We start from the raw sequence: 19,513 nt of genomic DNA on the forward strand, positions 1-19,513 counted from the left end.
AAACCGGTGAAAACGTCAAACTACTCGGTACTGCATGACCTCCTGCTCGTTTGCCGCTGACCGTCATTTGTTGACGTTAAGTTTCGTTCAAAAGGGATATTTTTCGTTCAGTGAGGGATATTTTTAAAATCGGTTTAAATTGGTGGAATTTTAAATTTATGTTGAATGTTACTGCTTGTTTTATGAGTAATACGTTGTTTTGTTAATTTGCCACGATTTCGCCACTCCTTTCTTACACGTTTTTTTTTTGGATTTTTTGGCTTTTATAATTTGTAGCTATGAACGACTCCGGTCCGCCTTATTGCAGGCGCAAACGCCCATTTTATTTACCCTTATTTTCGGATCACGATCAATATTTGCCGTAAAATGATATCCGTTTAGTAGTTGTCGGTATTTTATTTATTATTGAATCACTTCATTTAACAAACAGTTACGTGTCGTTAGAGCCTATCAGGTAGATACACTTGGTGAACATCTTAATGACAAAACAAAATGGTTAAGTATCCAATGGTGGTTTTTGCGCTGGTTAACCGTGTGTAATGTGATGTATGCGTGTGTGTGTGTATGTGTGAGTTTGTTATGTTGCTAATCGTACGACGGTAGTGAACATCTGTTAGAGAGGTTAAGCTGGTGGACTGATTCCTTTCGTCAACATTAAAACTTTACGAGACGTTAAAAAACACGGTTACGCTCAGGTAAAACCCACTACCCAGTATCAACTGTGTGTTAATGCACTGCAAAAGGCGCGCAAGAGATGCTCGTTTCTGTTGTAAGTAGGTGTGTCACGTGTGTGTGTTAATTCGAATCTAAAACTTTTCCCTATTTTGCATTTTAAAACAGCTGCTTCATGAGATATCCTTGGCAAAAAAACGTATTAGTTCACAGGACATGTTAGCGATGGTTAGCGTTTGATTCCGTTATGCAGAAAGCACAATACAACCAATCACTGTACGTCGGGTACGCAAATGTGTTTTTTCTTTTGTGTAATCGAAATCTCTTCGCATGAAACTGAGTCCTTAAGGCCCGTTCGAATTTATCAGTCACAGTGATTCAAATATCCTGACCTATGACGGGGTACACATCATTCAACAACAGGGTTCGTAATTGCTTGCTTGCAGGCACTTGTGTTTTGCTAAAAGCTCCAAACGAACGAGAGAAAAGTAGACGACTTTCTTGATGTTGCTCTACTTGCTTAAGTTGCTCTCTTCGCCGTTTGAATTAATTTTGGACGCATAATCGAGCAGCGCTTTGTTTGGTTAAATATAGTATCTACGACTATGACTAGCAAGACACTACTGTGATAGTATTAGTTGTCCTTGTTTTTGTTGTGATTTGTGTGTTTTGTTTTTGTTTTTGGTATTACTCTTTGTTGCATCACAAACGAAACGTTCATTGTTGTTGGCAAGGGTGCGTTGCTTGGTCTGCTCTGCTTTCGGTGCTTTAACACGCTGCTAACACACTTGTGCCGGCCGCCCATGTGCAGGATGGTGATGATGATGATGCCAATAATAAGCTGCCGGGCGCATCGTTCGGCGCGTGAATTCCAAATCCTTCATGTGCTGTCCCTCTGTGTAGCTCACATTTTCGACACGTAATTGCCGGGGAACGTTCCGAAGCATCCGGTGCGGGCGGACGTGCCGACGTACCAACCGTCGTCACATTTCTCCAACACATAAACTACATCCCCTTCGAGCAGCTCCAGCTCATCGGTGTTTTGTGGCTTGTAGTTGTATAGCGCTCGATAACTGCAAACAGAGGATCGGAAGGTCAAGCACTGTTGGTAGCTGAACACCGGAAACACTTACGATATAGGTTCGTTGGAGGTGTCCACGTGCAGGACTTCCGTTTTCTGAATCGTCTTCGTTTCTCGCACTACTCCGGGCGAAATACGGCCGTTTGTGTGCGAATTGTCGTAGTGCGTCGTGAGTGCGTGCGATGATTGACTTGTAACGCCAAGAGCGGACTGGGGACGGCTGACAATCGGTTCGATGTCGTAGCTTTCCTCGCCATCAATGTCGGTCAGTATCTGGGGAAAGTGATGTAGCATTGCAAAAGTCGGGATTCACAAATCAGGAAAACAGGAATTGATTTCTTTGAAGCCTACTCACCTCTACATACGATACAGGAAAGATTCCTTTCTTGCTGCCAATTTTTCCTTCGAACCAATTATCGTCCACTCGTCTGGTAAGCGTCACCAGTTCACCCTTCAGCAGCGACAGTTCGACGGCAGTTTGAGCTGTGAAGTTAAACTTTGCCCTTGCCTTGCCTTCTCGCGAGGGCTTTTTGGGAAGTGGTCTAACGTTGAAGTTGTCTCTGGAGATAATCTGGAGAAAAGTGGGTGGGACCGTCTTTAGTAATGCCAAACCCCGTTTGGAGGAACCATTCTTCGCATACCTCGATGTAATTTGCCGGCAGAAGACCAACGGTGGCATTGTGTTCTCCTTCGTACCAATTTTTATCGATTTGACGCCTCAGATAAATGATGTCGCCCTTCCGGAAAGAAAGCTCTCTACAAAAGCGATACGATGGGTTAGAGAAGCACTGACAGTACCGCTGACGGCGATAACCACAATGGCCACTTACCGTATACTTTGGCCCTGAAAATTGTACAACGCACGCGCAATCGTCTTGGGCTGCTGGACGATTTGCGGCTTCGGGGACAGGTCGGCCGCAAAGTCATCGTAACGGTTCAGCGGGATGGGAGATTTCTGTGAAGGCAAAATGTTGTCCATGTGACGCCGGGAGTGCAGATCCTCTAGCTCGTGCATGTACTTCCGGCGGCGCTCTTCCTGGTACACGCGCCGCATATGCTCGGCCTGGCGGTGGGCCAGCTCGTCGTCCGGTATGGGCTCCTTGTACTCGAACCGGATCGGCGTTTTGTAGTGGATGTTGACATCGCTCTCAATGTAGCGACGCGGAGACTCTACGAGATATACACACAAAAGGCGCCATTTTGGCCGGTGATGTTTACGTGAGTTTTGAAACATGTGAGGTTACTAAACGCCATGTACTTCCGGCTAAGTAATGGAGAAGTTGTGGTGGAAATAATAAATATCATGTATGTGTGTGTGTGCCGTGTCTAATATGAGCGTACATTCACGTCAGCGTTTGTTTAACTAGTTTCTTATAAGAAATTAACTGAACTGCGATCGTCTCCGGTCTCCGGTTTCTTTTGCTCCTAAAAGAAATTATAACGCTGTTGTCACTGGCAGACAAAGGCTAGTCAGGCAGTAGGCTCGTCTTTTAAAACAAAAGTTAAGGATTAAGTTATGCTCCAACACTTTCACTGAGCTCCCCACTACCTACCCAAGAGGAAGTATCATATGTTTGGTAGTACCTTGACCGCAGTCGCTCTACCTGTTTGTTTATCAAGTCCCCCCCCCCCCCTCCCCAGCCCTGCTGCAAGTCTGCAAGTCTGCAAGCCCCTCCTGGCGTCCGGAGAAAGCGTGCAAAACCACGCTCGAGGAGTGGCTCGTGTTTGGGGAATGACCACGACTGCAGTCGGTGTGCAGAGCTTTGGTTTATGCTAAAACCCAGCACTAGCTGCAGTTGTTGCGCTTTAAGGCACATCTTTGCATTGTAAATAGACGTGCGCGGTTGGATAATTACTGTAAAGCGGGCCCCACAAGACATTAACCTCCGAAAAAAGGCAATGTAATGGAGAGAACATAACACATAACGCTCAGTGATATTAATGTTCTTGCAAGAGTTTTTCCATGGTCCGGTAGTTTAATGTTATCATACCGTACTTCCTACTCCTATCGCATTCGGTGCCGGACCGTTTCATTTTAGTGAGCATACGGTACATCCCCAATATATACTATCATACGTTGGGGTTGGATTGGCTTGCGAAAATTGAGTGTCCAACAGGAGCACGAGAAGGGGAAATGGAAAAAAACAGAAAACCAAAAGCACTCAAACGGCCTAATCGACATTGGAAAAGATAAAAAGCATAACAACTCAAGCCATCAATAGCTAACAACATTGAGTCACATTGCAACAGTGGAAGTAAGACGAACGCTCTCGCAAGGTGTTTCATAACTTACCTTGGCGCTGGTCTCGCTTCGGTCTGTTTCGTTGAACACCTTTGATAACAAAAGTGATCCGCATTTGTGCGTTTTGCGGTGACAAACAATTTTTGTTGGAGCAAAGTAAGGGCAAAATTGGACTGTGTCTGATATAGAAACACGGCGGAGCACTTTTTGTTTCACTTGGCTTGGTTCAAAACGCTGAAGCACTGATAGCGGGTGCTCAAACTAAATTGCCGACAATCGACGATGAAAAGGCTGTTAGAAATTGTGCAATTGAACGTATTATACACCAGTTACTGTTACACTCTGGAAGGTGTTACGCTTCTACCGAAGACGCTTCTTGTTTCTCGAGCGAAGGAATATCTTCAGGGCGTGTGAAGAACGTTAGCGGACCGTTCGTCTTGATACCGCCCTGGGAAACTAGCACAATGTGCACGCGTTTTTTGTTTACTGTCTATTAGGTCGATGATTTTTACATCACCCCTGGCAACACATCCACAGGGTAGTGGGCCACGCACGTACGGTTGTGTTAAGTGAAGTTTCAGTACAGTGGCACAGTGAAGTTTTCCAACGAGATCGACTAAGCTCACTGTTTAAATTGTCTGATTAGACACACACACACACTCACGTCATGCACGTTAAATTTGAGGCACAAAACTTGGGAATATTGCACCAGGCCGCTTATCTGCCCAGTAATACAACCCGCAAACCCCCCAAGAACCACAGAAACTCCGTTCCAATATTGATAGTGCGAACGACAAACCTGCAAACATGGCTTTTGCACTCGGTCGGGAAAAGCGCGTCCGTCCGTGAAGTCCGTGAAGTCACACACAGCACACAACAGTCGAAAGCAACTGAACGAGTGACGCGACCCTTAACGCGCGTGAACAGCGGTGACCGAGGAAGCGAAACCTTTGCCGAACAACGACAACCTGTGCCAACCAGCCAGCCAACCACCCAGGCATCCACAGGCCGGTCGACGCACACTCATCGCCCCCTCCATTCAGGGGCGGCATGGCGTGCTCTCGCGTACTCTGCCCACTGCTTGCTGGCCAAGTTTTCGGTTGCAGTTCGCTCTCCCGTCTGTCCAATTCGCTCTTTTTATGCGTAAGTTCAGGTCATGTGAGGCATGTCTCACTCTGGTTGCAACTCCCGGAACACGTGCTTGTGTGCACACAGCGTACATGAAACGTGTTTTAGGTGGTTAGTTAAGAGACGGATGGGTTTCAAATAGCTCTGAAGTTACTGAACGGAGGGAGCAACTAGCCGGACGCTTATCTGCAATTGCTAGGCGCGAGTCTCTGCATCAGCTGTTCCTGCAGAGAAGCTCCTTCCTCCTTTTATGGATGAGCATAATTACGTCTTCAGATATCAAAGATCAATCAGCGATTGAATGTTCCTTCTTGAAGGGTTTCGTTAAGCGTAATGTGTGTCTTTGGTACGAAGATACGTAGCTAGAGTTAAGAGCAGCCTCGTGCCCGACACAACGACTCGAGACACAGCAAAGTTTACTTCGTGCATTACTTTCACCTTCAACAGCCCTTCTAACTTTCACCAATTACCCTTGTACCAATGAGACGCAAGTCCGCAACAGAGCGTATATGCGAGAGACAGACCATTAGGCAATCGACGGGCTGTGGGGCCGGCAGAGCACAGCAAGACCGTGTGCCAATAATGTCGCGCTATGGGGAAGGTGGCTCTTCTTTGTAGTCGCTTAGATTGTAGAGATGTGATTAAAATGTGTGTGTGTGATGCCGTTGTTCGATTTGCTAATAATTGATCGTGAGGCGAGGAGATTGGGAGTTTGGGAGCGATGGGCTAAGATGATGCCAAGATCTTCTCCGCCGCGAGCTGTCTGTTACGGTGATGCTGCTGCCGCTGCTGCTGCTGCTGCTGGCACAAACATCCGGACATGACTCACCTGCACTGTTTGCGATCGGTGATGATGAGATTAGGGTTGGTAGTGGTGGTGGTGGTGGTGGTTGTGCTCCTTTCAGGGGGGGCGAAGGGAACGTGATGTGCGGTTCTAAAGGGATGCGCAAACGAATCGAAGAGACAATGCAGTCGGGACGCGATACATGGTGATTTGATGGTGGGTAGATGGGCGATTTAGAAATGAGATGAGAATTAGGGGGAGCCCGCCTGCTGTAGGGGCAGGGTCTGTTAGACGATCGATCCTGGGGAGAGCGAACGATCAGGCTACTGGTTCCAGCAGTATGTACAGAGCGATAGGAACGAAGGGAGTTAAACATGTGCCGCCGAGCCGAAGGAAAGTGAAGGATATTAGACAGAGTGGCGGAAGGGTTATCTTTCGGAGGTCTGAATAGTGGTAGTACGCGCAACACTGATTAGCACCCTAACATAGACCACAGATCGGAGACATCTAACGCTCGACATCTCTCTACTAGCAAGGGTGTTCATAATGGTGGTGGATCTAAAGACTATGCATGAAAAAGGTAAAAAGAGTTTTGAAAAACCTTCGAATGTAACGGACGGTTTGTCGACCGGCACGTCCGTCCCTGCGGTCGGCGTGTTGCCCGTCATTGCCTGTATCTTTCTCCAGAGCGCTTCGACTTCAAGACGGCGTCTCGATCTCGACTTTTCCCAGCTATCCTTCTGATCGTGGTACGGCGTATCGCCACCGTCGGGCGTGTAAAATTGCTTAAGGAAACCATCGACACCATCGCTACCGTTACGTTTGTGTCGCGTCTTGCTGTCGGAGGACTGTCGCGGTGAAGGTGAGGAGTGCATGCGAAGCGTCTCAGGCTGATGCGTGTGGAAGCGGAAAGAATGGTGACGGTGGAACCGATCCGGGCTCGGAGCCGATCCCTTGCGGACGATCTGTCTGCCCGGGGGCGATTGGTCCGGTGCGGCAAGCGAGCGTGCATTGTCGGTCGGCCGGGGAAACTGGTGCGCAATCCAGGCGCCGGACAGATAGCCCGAAATGTCCTTCAACTCACGAATGTCCGGCACGGAGGTGTACATCTTGCCGAGCAGTGAAAGCTGCTCACCCGATTCAAACTTACTTTTAAGCTTTTCGAACTCTTCGCTACCGGAGGACGCACTACGCCGATTGCTGCCGGCGGATACGTTTGGCAACTGGGCGGACTGGAGCACAGCGGCCGGTTGTTGTTTTGCAGCTGCCGCCGGTTGATGTGTGTTGGAAGTTCGCGTTGGCTTTATTTCTCGCTTGAGCGAAGCCGTCTTGCTGATCACGTTTATGTGCGGCATAAAGCGATCGTCCTTGCGAAAGGGATTCTTAGGAATGGGTGATATGACGCGTTCCTTGCGAGACTTCCTGGTCCGCGCACGTTCCGACTGGGCTTCATATTTGTGCGTAATGCGGGACACGTCTCCGGACTCGTGGTGACGCACGATCGTTGATCCTGTCGCCGCTTTGCACTGTCGCATCCCCGTGCCATCATTCGTTTTCTTCTCGTCCTCTCCGGACGGGTGGCGACCTAGCTCCGAGTCACTCTGATACTGACGTTCCGGGCTGGCAGACGTGGCTGCCGATTGGCGCCATATGTTCACGTCCAAGCTTTCAAACTTGTCCTTGATCTTTTTCACCTCGCCCGTCTGTATGCAGGTGGCATAGTCCGGGGTGGTGCTGCGTGAGCGGAGAGTGAACCGCTTGGGGGACAATTTTCGAGCCGAGCTTCGCTTCGAATCTTGGGAAGTGCTGGCAGTGTAGGTGGAGCAGGACACGGATCGCTTCTCTCCAAACAGATCCTTCAGATCGGTGAACGATTGGGAAAGCGTTATCATGGAACTGCATGTCCCTTTAGCAGCGATTGTCTTGCCGTGTTCATCATCTCGCTGCGGCCCGGACTCATTCTCGGAAAGGGACGAATCTTCGCGAGCATGATAAATTGTGACCGTAGGCGTTTCATCGATCGCTTGCTTTTCCTCAAAATATTTGATCTTGGTTTTGATGTCCTCCACTGGTGGTACGTCGACCGCTTGGGCCATCGATTGACTGCGGAAGATGACGGTTTTGTTGGACGTTTCGGAAGAAATGCTTTCCGTATCGCAGTAAGATTTTGAAGGCTCGTTGCGTACGATCACCTCGAACTCCTTTTCGCGTTCCTTACGTGCTACGTCGCGGGAAGGCTGGGGAGCAGGTTTGGTATCGCTGGCTTTTTTTAGATTACTATCTAGCGACAGGAAGTGAGACGTTTCCGTCGTAAGAATTGTGGGTCGGGCATGTTTCTTCTTTTTGCCGATCGATGGTAGTGTGTGATGCTTCTCCAGAATCTTATCCTTCAACTCTTGACAAAGAGTTCGTGAGAGAGCCTCACGGTCGACTGCCTTGGAAGGTAGGGAGTTGCTTTCAAACTTCTTCGGCAACACTCGATCGCTTTTGTCGCTCGATTTCTTCCCGAAGGCGGTCACTTGCGTTCGAAGATGGCTTTCATTGATCTTGTCCTGTGTAAGCACCGAATGACTACGCACCTTGAGCAGCGTCTCGAGTCTACTGACTCGTTCCGGCACGTTGATAACGTATTCCTCTTGCTGGTGCACTTGTGCGGTGGCCCGGCACACCGTTGTCGGATCTTTCTGCGTGCCGGTGCTGTAAATTTCACTAAGCTGGTTCTTCAGCTTCTTCATCTGCTCGAAGGACAGCGTGCTGAGCAGATTGCTGCTGATAATGTCAAGCGACTGAGGCTCGTCCCGTTTTTCGCCCGTGGTAGAATACTTTTCCTCCAGATGAGACGCCACATCAATGACGGACGATCCGCGCCACAGTGGTTTGTAGTAATCCTTTCGATTTTCCAGATCGCGCAGTTTGGCATCCTCGAAGTTGAGGGCCTGCTCGTTCAGGATGCACTTTAGATCCTCTACCGATTTTTCACGATTGCGCAGCCCTGTGTCCTGATCGCTTCTCCAGCGCACGTCTTCCGGATCGCGTGGTAAGAAGAACAAATCCTTTTCGCGCTGATCTTGCTTCAGCTTGCTTTTCAGTTGGTTCAGCTCCCGCTCTGCCTTCTCTTGATCGCGCACCCGCTTCCAGAGGTCGTAATCGATTATTTCTTCTTCGCGCGTACGTCGCGAGGGTCGTAAATCGTTAGATGAGGATGAAGTGACGCGCTCTAGCTGCCCGAGACGCTCCAAGCTGTTGTAGAAATTGTTCAGATCGCGAAAACGGCTACGGGAGACCAATGGTTCTTGGCTAAGATTTAGCGAATGGCTGCGCACCAGCTCATCCTTCGACTTTGCCCCTCGTTCGCGCTGTCCAGCGTTGCCGCTCAGACTGCGTGCTCGAATGATTTTCTTCACCTGCCCTTCTTTGCCTTTCAGATATTGTATACGGCGGCAGGAAGGAGATCGCGACGTGCGCTGGGCGATCTGGCACCGGCGTCCAACAATCGTCCTGGGAGAATCGGTACCGATCAGCTCTTCCTGTATTGTCGTACTGGTCGTGGTGGTGGTGGTGGTGGTCATCGTTTGCGCTGGTGGCTCACTGCGACTACGCTCATGAAAGCTGAAGTCGATTTCCATCCGTCGTCCACGCACGTAACCAAACTGGTTTTGCTGATCCTCGGGCTGATCTTCCGTCAGCTTCATCATCGATTCGAACCGATGCACTTGCTCGATCACGTCAGGACCTACCTGACGGACGGTTTGATATTCTGTCGCTACTTTCGCGCTGTCATGGTTGTCCTTGGTTTTGAATTTGGAAGACGATACGGGTTTCGCTTGTGTCAGATAGTAGTTCGATTGTTTGAGCGAAGGTTCCGAACGACAGGTAAGTTTGTTCCAGTGGTGAGCCTTTTCTAGTACGCTTGTCGGCGGCTTCTCGTCCGTGTCGAAGTTGGGTGAAGATGTCTGCAGGAAAAGCTTCTGGAAAAAGGCATCGGAACGCAGGTTTTCCTTCTGCTGAACAATGCTCTGGCTGTAGGCGCTCTGCTGTATACCCACTGCAGGAGACTTGGTTTTGAGAGTTTTTATTCCACGATCGAAGCTACTTCCCACAACTACTCGCTGCGGTGTTTGGCGATAGTTTCTGGTCGTTGCTAGCGTGTTGGACGCCGATGGAGCGTACGAAATGCGTGACCTACGAGACTTGGACGCCGTGGAATCGATTGAATACGTCGAACAGGAGCGGGCGAGACTTTGGTTGGAAGATGAGGTGGTTTTGAGTCCGAACGCTTTCGACGCCTTTTGGAAGCTGGTTTTGATGGTAATGGTCGGTGCACGGCCGGTGTTTGATTTCCGATTGAGAGATCTTTTTTGCAGCGAAGTGTCCTTGCCCTTAGAAGACGGCGCTGTTGCGATGGAAACCTTGAAGGACTTTTCTTCCTTCTTATGGTTCGACGCGGGCGATAGCACTCTGTTCAGGCTCTTATCAGACGAGTAAATGCTGGACGCACTTCGATATGTTCCACTGGAGGAGAAACGCTTCAACGATGATCCTTCCGCGGTTTCCACCTTTCCCACGATTGGAAGGTACGAACTCCGGAGCGCCTTTTTCACTTCGTTCGGAGACTTAAGCTCCGGGTTGCGTAAAATGCTCGTTGACACGGACACAATCTTGGGCAGCTTCTCCTCGATGCGCTTCTTTTCTTCGGCAAACGTACGTTCCTTCGAGATGCCCCGACCGAATGCCACCGGACTTTGGCTCGGTTTGCGTGCCTGTCCGGTGGGACTGCTCGAGCCTGCACGGTAAGCCGCCACCGTGGAGCGTTTAGAAGCGACACGTGTATTGTTTTCCTGATTTTTCTCTTCCTTCATCATCGACGCGGACATGGACATGATCGAGGAGCTTGACGTGGCGCCTCCGCCGAACAGCAGTGGTCCGGCAGACTTCGAGCGGAACTTGTGAGGATTAGCGGCCGAAGTGGTTGTTGTTGTCGTACGCTCCAACATCGTACGTCTATTGAACGTGTTGGTTTTCACCTGGGCCATGATCTTCAGCGTTGAGTTGCTGCGCGAAGATTTTCGGCTTGGCGGTACCGGCGGTACGAACGTTCGCGACTCCTTGGGAAACGATCCGAACATGTCCAGCGGTCGATGGATGTTGGTGATCGGATAGCAAGCGATAGTGTTACTGTCGCCTGCATAGGCGATGTTGGAGTTGCTGTCGCAATTGTTTTCCTTAATTTCCACCACCAAGTCCGATTCGATTGCTTCTTCGTTACGATCTGTTGGGAAGTGGGAAAGGATAGGCCAATCCGCGGAAACGCACAATCCGAGAGAGATAATTTAATGGAAAATGGCTTAAATTTGGTACGGGTGCAACATTGGCCAACACGTGCCTCGTTTTGCAGTGCTATTGTCACACTCACACGTTTGCGATCCACACGTTGCTGGTACAGGCGATTGCTACTGTTCGAGTGCCAAAAACGCTCTTGCGAATACTGTTCACACTTTATCAAGCCATTCTTTAAGGAAAGAACATGTTATATGTTGCGCTGGTGTTTGAAATACCTCGATATATACGTGTGCAATAGATGTCCCCACCGTACACTAGCGTTATATAGAAGAAAAGGTATAACCTCAAACACCCTACCGCACCCTTTCACCAATAAATCCTGGATTAGTTTTACAGCGGAGAAAAAAGAGTCTTACCACCCTGCTGTTATGTACCGAAATCATAAATTAAAGTTCCCGGAAGAAGATGTTAATGAAAGAGGTCAGGTACAGTGAATGATAGTGGGAAAACAAGTGATGTAGAAGACAGTGTATGATGTTATGAGCCTTAGAAGACGGATTACACCGGTGGCCTTACCTTTTGGCCTTTCTGGGGCAGGTTTACGGAAACCTTGCAGTGGAATCTCGCCTCCAGCTTGCATGGTTTTGTAGTGCTGCTTTTGCTCGACCGGACTTAGCGCTGCACTGGCTGTCGGTTCCCGTTTTCGAAAAACTAGCGTCGAATCACTTTCGTATCCCTGCTCCTTAAGGGCTCTGGAACGAGGAGGGAATGAGGTACGGAGTATGAGATTGGTGTGACGTGGTGCTTCGCGTGCCGTAACTTACCTGGACAAATTTCCCTCGGTGTACGTCTTGCTAGTGGTAAGCTTCTGATGTTCCAGTTGCTGCGAAGAGACATTGAATCCAGAGTAAATATCTACGCAGCGTACCTGATCATCAGTATCAAACTATTCCACAGAAAGATCAAGCTTCAATCTACTGCTGTCTAGTTGCATGATTACACACTGTGTTTTGTCACAATTTATTTGGCCAAACTGTCATTGGTGCGGTGTGGTGTGCTTGTTCGTTTAGCTACTCGGAGTAGTGAGTGATGCGTGGTTAGTATTTGTGAGACACTGCAGTAAAAGCGTAGTTACTGATTGAAGGTATTATTCGAGGACTTATCAACACAGTTAGTGCTCTATCCCAAGCGGAACTACAGTACTAGCCGTTTTGGAATGTGTGTTAGAAATGCATCAGCAACTAATGTTTGAAGAACAGACGATCATTATTACGTCTTCAGTGAGCGAAAATATGTTAGCACAAGTAGCTTAAGTAGTCTAAGAAGAATATTGCACAAGCTCCAATCATTTCCGTAACCGTCGCACAGGTAGTGCCAATTCCTCCATTGCAATAGCTACACACTCATGAGTAAGTCTGTAAAAGCATCTGTGGGTGAGTTGTGAGTAACGTAAGAAGAGTAGCAAAAGTAAGATCGTACCCCGTTAAAAATGTCCATTACTTCATCCCACCACTTCGTGACATTCGGTGCGTGAGTGTTTTTTTTTTGTGGTGTGGTGCACGCATAGATTTTACGCACGCAATTACACGACAACGTGGTGTGGGATCGTTAATTAGAGGACGTGTCGTTCGTGAAATGAGAAAAGCAGAATATTCTGATCTGATCTGATCGGAAAGGGTTTTTGGTGGAGTTGAAAAATATCGAGAGCCCGGCGACAAAGACTTGCGCCTATCGTCCAGAGCAGTCATATTAGGGAGCGATAGCAAAAGATTTGCTTCCTTTTTACAGCCTGTGCGTGCCAATCGGAGCTGTTACTAACATTACCTCTTTAGATTCTTTTTCCGAGATCGACGAACGTCCCGGTGTGTAATCTTCGATTCTTCCCGGTTGGTTTTTGTACGCCGAATGGCCCGATTTGACCGACTGCTGATGGTGGTACGGTTGCGGTGTTGTAGGTGCGCTTTGCTGCGTGCTGAATCTGTCGAATGGATGGACACATCGGATGGATCAGTTCGGGATCATGATGGCAGCGGGTACATTGCATACTCACTTGTTGTAGCTGGTGGGACTCAAGCCAACAGGAGTGCGTCTTCGGTCAAGGGTGCTATACTTGATAGTGTAGTCCGAGTCGTAGTTCGCTTCCGGCTCCGACTGATAGCCAGTCGATTTGTACGGGTATCCTAAAGACATTATTAAATCTTTGATCAGTGGAATGAAGCAAAGGCTAGGCAAATCGACAAAGTGTATTATTTCTAATGAAAACTGTCACACGTGCTCCCGGAAGAAACAGTGCTGCAAAGGTAACAAGGGGTTCGTCAAGTGTAAGATTTGCTGCAGGGCGTGCCAAAAACAAAACAAAAAGGTATGATGAAATGATAAAAAGCCAGCATGGATTGGCGCATTGGTAGTCTTGTGGATAAGATTAAAGGCGAGCAGAGGCACTGTTTCGTGTGGCCGTGTGGGTCTGCTAAAGCTGAAGATAAATCGCGGTTTTGTGGTATCACCTCTGCGAGTTTTGTATCGAACGGTAACGTAATCGTCTAAAAAGGAAGAAATGTGTGGTATCAGAACATGTTCTTTAATAGAGCTTCCTATCATTTGTTTGTTGTTGAGGACAACACAAAGTGGGGACGCTTACCATCATCGTGTGTTTTGTGGAGTGTTTGGTACATTTGCTTGTACCACTTGTCGCGGTTTCCTTCGTCAATCTCCTAAAACAAGACAACCAACAGTCAGTGACTTTAGTCCAACAGTCAGTTGCTCGAGTACTTACAGATCGTAACGTGAGTGGCATTCCTTCTCGGGAAATAGGCCCGATTCCTTCGACCTTCGGTGCTGACTGTTGCATTTTGCGTTCCTGTGAGTCACTTCTCGCATGTAAAGTGGCACTCGATGGCTCTGGCTTAGGTCCTGGAATGCATAGAGTAGTTTGAGCTTGCCGACTCCACTGTCCACCTCGCCATCGAACACTTACTTATTGGTGGAGGTTGACTGCTGGCATAGCTGGTATCGACCACGTTATCGAGCTTGGTCAAAGACGATGAAGTGCGTATCGTACTGGCAGTTATCGTTGAGCCCTTTTTCAGACTCTCCGACGTCGCCGAACCATTTATGGTCGCTGTCTTTCCATCTAGGTAGCAAATGTTAGGTTATGATTAATGTGCTGTGAGCATGGTGTAAAAAAACCGGTGACCATCCTTTCAGAACTGTGATGTATACCCCAAACTATGCGCTCAAAACCTGATGATTCCACTCTTGTGTGTGTGTGTGTGTGTGTGTGTGTGTGTGTGTGTGTGTGTGTGCGTGTGATTGTTATGCCAGTGAGATGCTATTGAATGGAGAGGGTTGGATTGCTTACCTTTAGATTTCAGTAGAGAATTGATCGTTGGTTCTTGTGAGTTGGTAGATCTTGGAAAGCGTACTTGATACCCTCCCTGTCCAGGTGGTGGTGGTGGTGGTGTTGTTGCTATCGGCGTTGGCCTGATGGCGTTGGGTCCAGTTACTCCAGAACTTTGACCGGAGATCGGCTTCGGCTGTTCTGACACTGCCAGAGGCGGATTGTAGCCTGGCTGATTCCAAGGAGGCGTTACCACTGACGCTGCGTTGGCAGGAGTTGGAGTTGACGTTCTTTGGGTTGGTGGTGGCGTTTCGAATCCAATCCGACGGAATTCGCGCCGTTCGGATAAGGGTGATGGTGGGGCGCTTCGCGGTGTCCACACGGCAGGCTGTTGCTGTTGTGATGCGCTGGATTTGTTTTGTGTTCGCTCGGCAAGTTCTTCTTTGGTAAGGACTTCTGTGGAGCGATTAAAGGGTGACCATACTCCTGGAAAGAATGAATATAGCGAAGGATCCTTTAATACACAAGCAAGACAAGGGAGCACGTACACTGCAAACAAAACAAAACTGTTGTAGGGGGAAATGAAGGAGAACATCAGGAACGTTTCTGGATATACTACACAATGTTTTGACTCGGGAGGGCCCGAATGACAGATACAGATGCTGACAGGACAATGACAGATGTTACAGTCTTTGTAAGACTTATGCGTTGAGTGTGTTGATTAATAAGCAAATAAGATACTCTTCAAATTAGTGTTTTCATTTTCAAAAAGTTTGGCTTGATGGGAGGGAATGATTAAAAAATTGAATCGAAGGAAAATAATTTATAACCCTTCAATCGGGGCTGCTGTCTGTCCCGATTGAAGAATTGTACCGATATACTTTTTCAATGAACTCCCAAGCTCAAGCAAGGATACATCTTTTTGCTAGACTGTTGACATCAGGTAAGATGCAACGCGCTCTTCTTGGGAGGTTTGCTGGCCGTCTTTTTCTGGCGTCTGCCAAAGAAAACACACCATCATGTAGGCGTGATTCATCTTATTCCTACGTCTGCTTGCCCACAGACATGGCCGAGCTAGCCAGCAGCGTCGTCCCAGAATTGCGGTTTGCTTATGGGTAAACCGTGCAGTATTACAAAATTAGGACCGTGCGTTTGGATACAGGTTTTATTTATAAATTCGTCATTTTTCGACAAACCAGATCCGAGACGAAACCGTCAACGCCAACGTTTCTACTGAAGCGTGCGAGTGGCACTTGGGAGTGAACGGCTGTGGGGGAGGAAAAAGGGTCACGCACGTTTTTACGGATAATGTTATTTAACTTTCGGTATAATGGCGGCATAAACAGGCGGTTTGAGAACTTTATTAATTAAAAAAAGGAGCACAACAGATTTTCAAACAATTGTGTGTTTTGAGTTTAATTTGTTCCAATCTACTAAAGTACTAAAGAAATGTACTTGTAGTCAACCGTGAAACCACGGCCTACTTATCATTCGCACCAAAAGAATAAATCGGTATTGCCAGCGTTCCAACCAACGCAAATTTGAGCTAGTTGTGAACATCTGGACCCAATTGCTGCCATTTACGCTCGCAACAAACGCAACAGTACGAGTGCGCGAGAACGCAGCAAGCATGTCTGGATGCCGATGGGAGATGCTGCCGCCGGTGCCGTTGTTGTTATAGCTGTTCACTTTCGATTGTAAACATTCGAGTATAAATGTACTGCGGCTCTAAATTACATCATTAGGTACAAGAAAAGACGATGAACTAATCATAGTCCGGGAAATGTGATCGCGATCGCGAGGAATGTGTACTTCTGGAGAGGTACTCGTCCTACTGTGAGTAGGAGCGTAATTGAGGAAAAATCTTAATGCTGTGCATTAAATTATTGATCGTATAATAAGTCTTCTCAAGAGCACTACTGATTGGAAGAGAATTTACATTGAACAAACGACGAGAACTTACCTAAACTAGAAGTTTTGGCCTTAAACTTAGGTCCAATTTTAACCGCTGTTCCACTGTCTGCAATCATACCGTCAACAAGTAGCCGTTAATGCTTTATGCTAATGATTGTTCCCTTCTCACAAGTAAATGTACAGACGAAGGAAAATAGTAAATTTCGTTGTTGCTTTCATCCAATATCGAATAGATTCCGTTTGCGAGACGATCTTCATGTGAGAGAAAGGTTTGAGCATAACGAGCGATTACTAACCCTGACCCATATTCGTTGGCTTCTTGATCTGCGTTCGAGTTTTAGAACTTTTTCGATGATTTGGCCGTTGGTAGCTTTGTTTTGGTTTTTCACACCACCCTGCCTATGAAATGTTTCCTATTAAGCATAAACGGTTTTATCATAAAACACACTACTCCCACTAGCTGGATTGACGCATAAACATTAGCCGCGAGGAAGCGTGTTTGTGGGTGAGTGTGTTTGCATAAGAATGAGAGATGGAGAGAGCGACAAGGAAAGAGCAAACGCGATTGCACAGTTATGTTGCACAGCGTTCTTTACACTAAACCACACGCGCGCACGTTGCTCGGACCACTCAGCGCGGGTGACCACTGATCGATGTACTACTGAGGCACATTATTTTCATTACAAATTCATCCACACTGGCACACACGGACTCCAAACTTCTCACAATGGATGATTTGTTTTGATATTAGCTAAATTGAGAACTGCTTCGGATCATCAACAATTGCATTGCAGCAGCCGCCGAATCACACACAAACACACAGCTTTTTGAGGCAGCAATTCACGGTCTGGCCGCGCGTGTTCTACTTCAGCAATAATGGGTGAAAATAAAAATCGGCGGAAAATAGTGTTTGCCTACGCGTCAACCGCGTACAAAACACCCGCTAGCTACACCGCCGCCTTGAAGCTAACGATCAAACTGGTCAAATGAAAATTGGAAAAACTGTGACTGCACGGTGAGACTCGATTTGCTAGACTACGCGCGAAGAACGAGCTATTGGTCGTTTCGATCCTGCGGGTCGATTTTTCTCTCGCCGATGCTCACGATATCTGTGTCCGTCGTCCGGCAGTAACATCTTCTTTACTCGCGCGGGGCGGTTCAGGGTATCGCCGAGCGTCGGTCTTCGTTGACCATGCGCAGCACTTGAAATTGCAGACGGGTTGGGTACCCCCTTGCTGGCCGGTGGCCAACACTGGCAGTGGCCGATAGAATACAACATTTCCCTCGTATCTAATTGAACCGAATACGGGGGTTGATCTTTCTCTCGATCCCTTTCTAGAACGGTAGACGGCCCCACCAGTGGGAAAGCTTTCGTCGTGGTGATGGTCGTGCGTGCGTGCGGTAGTGGTGCGGACTTGTTTACCATTTTTTCACACCGACCGCCTTCGCCAGAGCATAGTATATTTGCTGTTGAATGGCTAAAAATAATAATGGGTCCGTTACGTTATACGCCACAGTTTCTCATTTTCCTCACTACAGCCTACGGATACCCTACGGTTTTAGCGTTGGTGTAGGCAGGCAGTCGTGCGGTAGTCGACGTCAATCTTGGAGATGGTTTTTGATCTAAACGATCAGCGAAAAAGGTGGTTGCTTGATCATCAAAAACAGTATGACGATCACTACCACTACTACTGCCACCGAGATGAGCGAAGGATCGATCAATGGTGTCGGGAAAAAGGGGGGTTGTCGGTGTAACCGTAATGAATCATGGGCGGAAACGTAAATATTGAGACAGGGCTGACAAAGTTCGGTCGCCATGAGGACGCTTGGTATGGGCGTTTTTTCGCGCAGTGATTTTTCTTCATTGCAATTCGAACAGTCGGCGACGACGAGATCCGCCCTAGGATGATTCACATCGATGCAGGCGCGATCGAGGATGTGTATTGTTTTGGTATTTTTAATTGGCCTTGAATGATAGACACATTTAGCCGTGTATATGTGTGTGTGTTACGAAAAACTGTGTTAGATTTAAAACACATTTTTAAGTTTAGATAATAATGACAATATTTAGTCTAAATTATGTCGGGGTCATACAGGCGCAAATCGTAAAGCGATATTCTTTTAACGCAATGCTAGGATCAATTGATTAGAGGTAGTTGGGCAGGTTATTAAACTATGATACACACACGTGCAACTCATCTGAATGATCTATTTAAAGCGCATACAGCTCAGGGTAGCTCGGGAAATAGAAGCGTATCCAAATGTCAATCATTTTCAGCACAGAGTAGATTATGTACAGCGTGTGACGGTTGCGCGACTAAAGGATGCAGTTCCTCACAGAAAACACTCACACACACATACGTAGATAGAAGGGAAGCTGTGGCGCAAAGGGGTTGTATCAAAACATACCGCGAGTAAACAAGAAATCTTTGGCAAGCACTAGCGCGTGATCGATTTCATGCAGCAAGTCAATCCCGGGCAGGGAACCATTATCCACAGCATCACAACAAACATCGCCATATATACCATGAGTCGTACCCGGTTTCTGCGGCTGGAGCGGTTGGTCACTGGGACAGGTCCTGCGCGGATTCGTCACATCACACACACCGGCGTCCAGTGAGTTCTGCCGAATGCGCTGTTCGAACTGTTGGCACTTGTCACTAACGCTAACTACCAGTTCGTCGGATGCTGGGCCGTTCTGTACCGCAGGCTCCACATGCTGAGTGGGAGCAGCAGCGGCCACCTTGCTCGAGCTGTGTGCATTTGGCGGCAATGTGCTCAGTTGCTGCTTTTCTTGGTGAGTAGCAATTAGTGCTGCTACATTTACTTTAATCTCTTCAGCATCGGTTGCCTCCGCTGTCTGGGCCTTAGATTCGGGGCTAGGTTCCTTGGCCGTGCTGGTCGAGCCCTGTGCATCGTTCGTTTTTCTATGCAACACGAAGGAAGTTTTGGACGTGGCGAGAGGAATTCGTGACGGTGAAAAGTTTCGCACTGGTTGACCGGTTTTGCAAAGGGAAATATAAAAGTAAAATAACATTGATCCGTGTGTCAGAATTCGCTTGAAAATAATATCTC

General features: G+C 47.9%; 1 protein-coding gene across 15 annotated transcripts in view; it reads right to left on the reverse strand.

Annotated features, from left to right (window-relative positions):
• Positions 1 to 372: 372 nt before the first annotated feature.
• LOC118513600 overlaps positions 373 to 19,513 on the reverse strand; it is a 31,983-nt gene continuing 12,842 nt past the window's right edge. For 4 of the 15 annotated variants that reach the window (XM_036059629.1, XM_036059621.1, XM_036059630.1 and 1 more), the window contains 17 exons: positions 18,848 to 19,429; positions 14,546 to 15,010; positions 14,162 to 14,317; positions 13,961 to 14,097; positions 13,826 to 13,898; positions 13,692 to 13,727; positions 13,238 to 13,367; positions 13,012 to 13,165; positions 12,667 to 12,699; positions 12,012 to 12,070; positions 11,764 to 11,939; positions 6,509 to 11,176; positions 2,584 to 2,923; positions 2,395 to 2,509; positions 2,109 to 2,324; positions 1,806 to 2,026; positions 373 to 1,745 (listed from right to left, as the gene is read on the reverse strand). In XM_036059629.1, coding sequence (XP_035915522.1) covers positions 1,577 to 1,745; positions 1,806 to 2,026; positions 2,109 to 2,324; positions 2,395 to 2,509; positions 2,584 to 2,923; positions 6,509 to 11,176; positions 11,764 to 11,939; positions 12,012 to 12,070; positions 12,667 to 12,699; positions 13,012 to 13,165; positions 13,238 to 13,367; positions 13,692 to 13,727; positions 13,826 to 13,898; positions 13,961 to 14,097; positions 14,162 to 14,317; positions 14,546 to 15,010; positions 18,848 to 19,429 — 7,730 coding nt within the window. In that variant the 3' untranslated portion in view covers positions 373 to 1,576. Of the gene's footprint in view, positions 1,746 to 1,805; positions 2,027 to 2,108; positions 2,325 to 2,394; positions 2,510 to 2,583; positions 2,924 to 6,508; positions 11,177 to 11,763; positions 11,940 to 12,011; positions 12,071 to 12,666; positions 12,700 to 13,011; positions 13,166 to 13,237; positions 13,368 to 13,691; positions 13,728 to 13,825; positions 13,899 to 13,960; positions 14,098 to 14,161; positions 14,318 to 14,545; positions 15,011 to 16,487; positions 16,545 to 16,734; positions 18,800 to 18,847; positions 19,430 to 19,513 lie in introns of those variants that run through there. The other 11 variants (XM_036059631.1, XM_036059628.1, XM_036059634.1 and 8 more) reach the window with 10 other exon arrangements.

This window comes from Anopheles stephensi, chromosome 3, assembly GCF_013141755.1.
Source record: "Anopheles stephensi strain Indian chromosome 3, UCI_ANSTEP_V1.0, whole genome shotgun sequence".
In the NCBI taxonomy this organism is placed as follows: domain Eukaryota; kingdom Metazoa; phylum Arthropoda; class Insecta; order Diptera; family Culicidae; genus Anopheles; species Anopheles stephensi.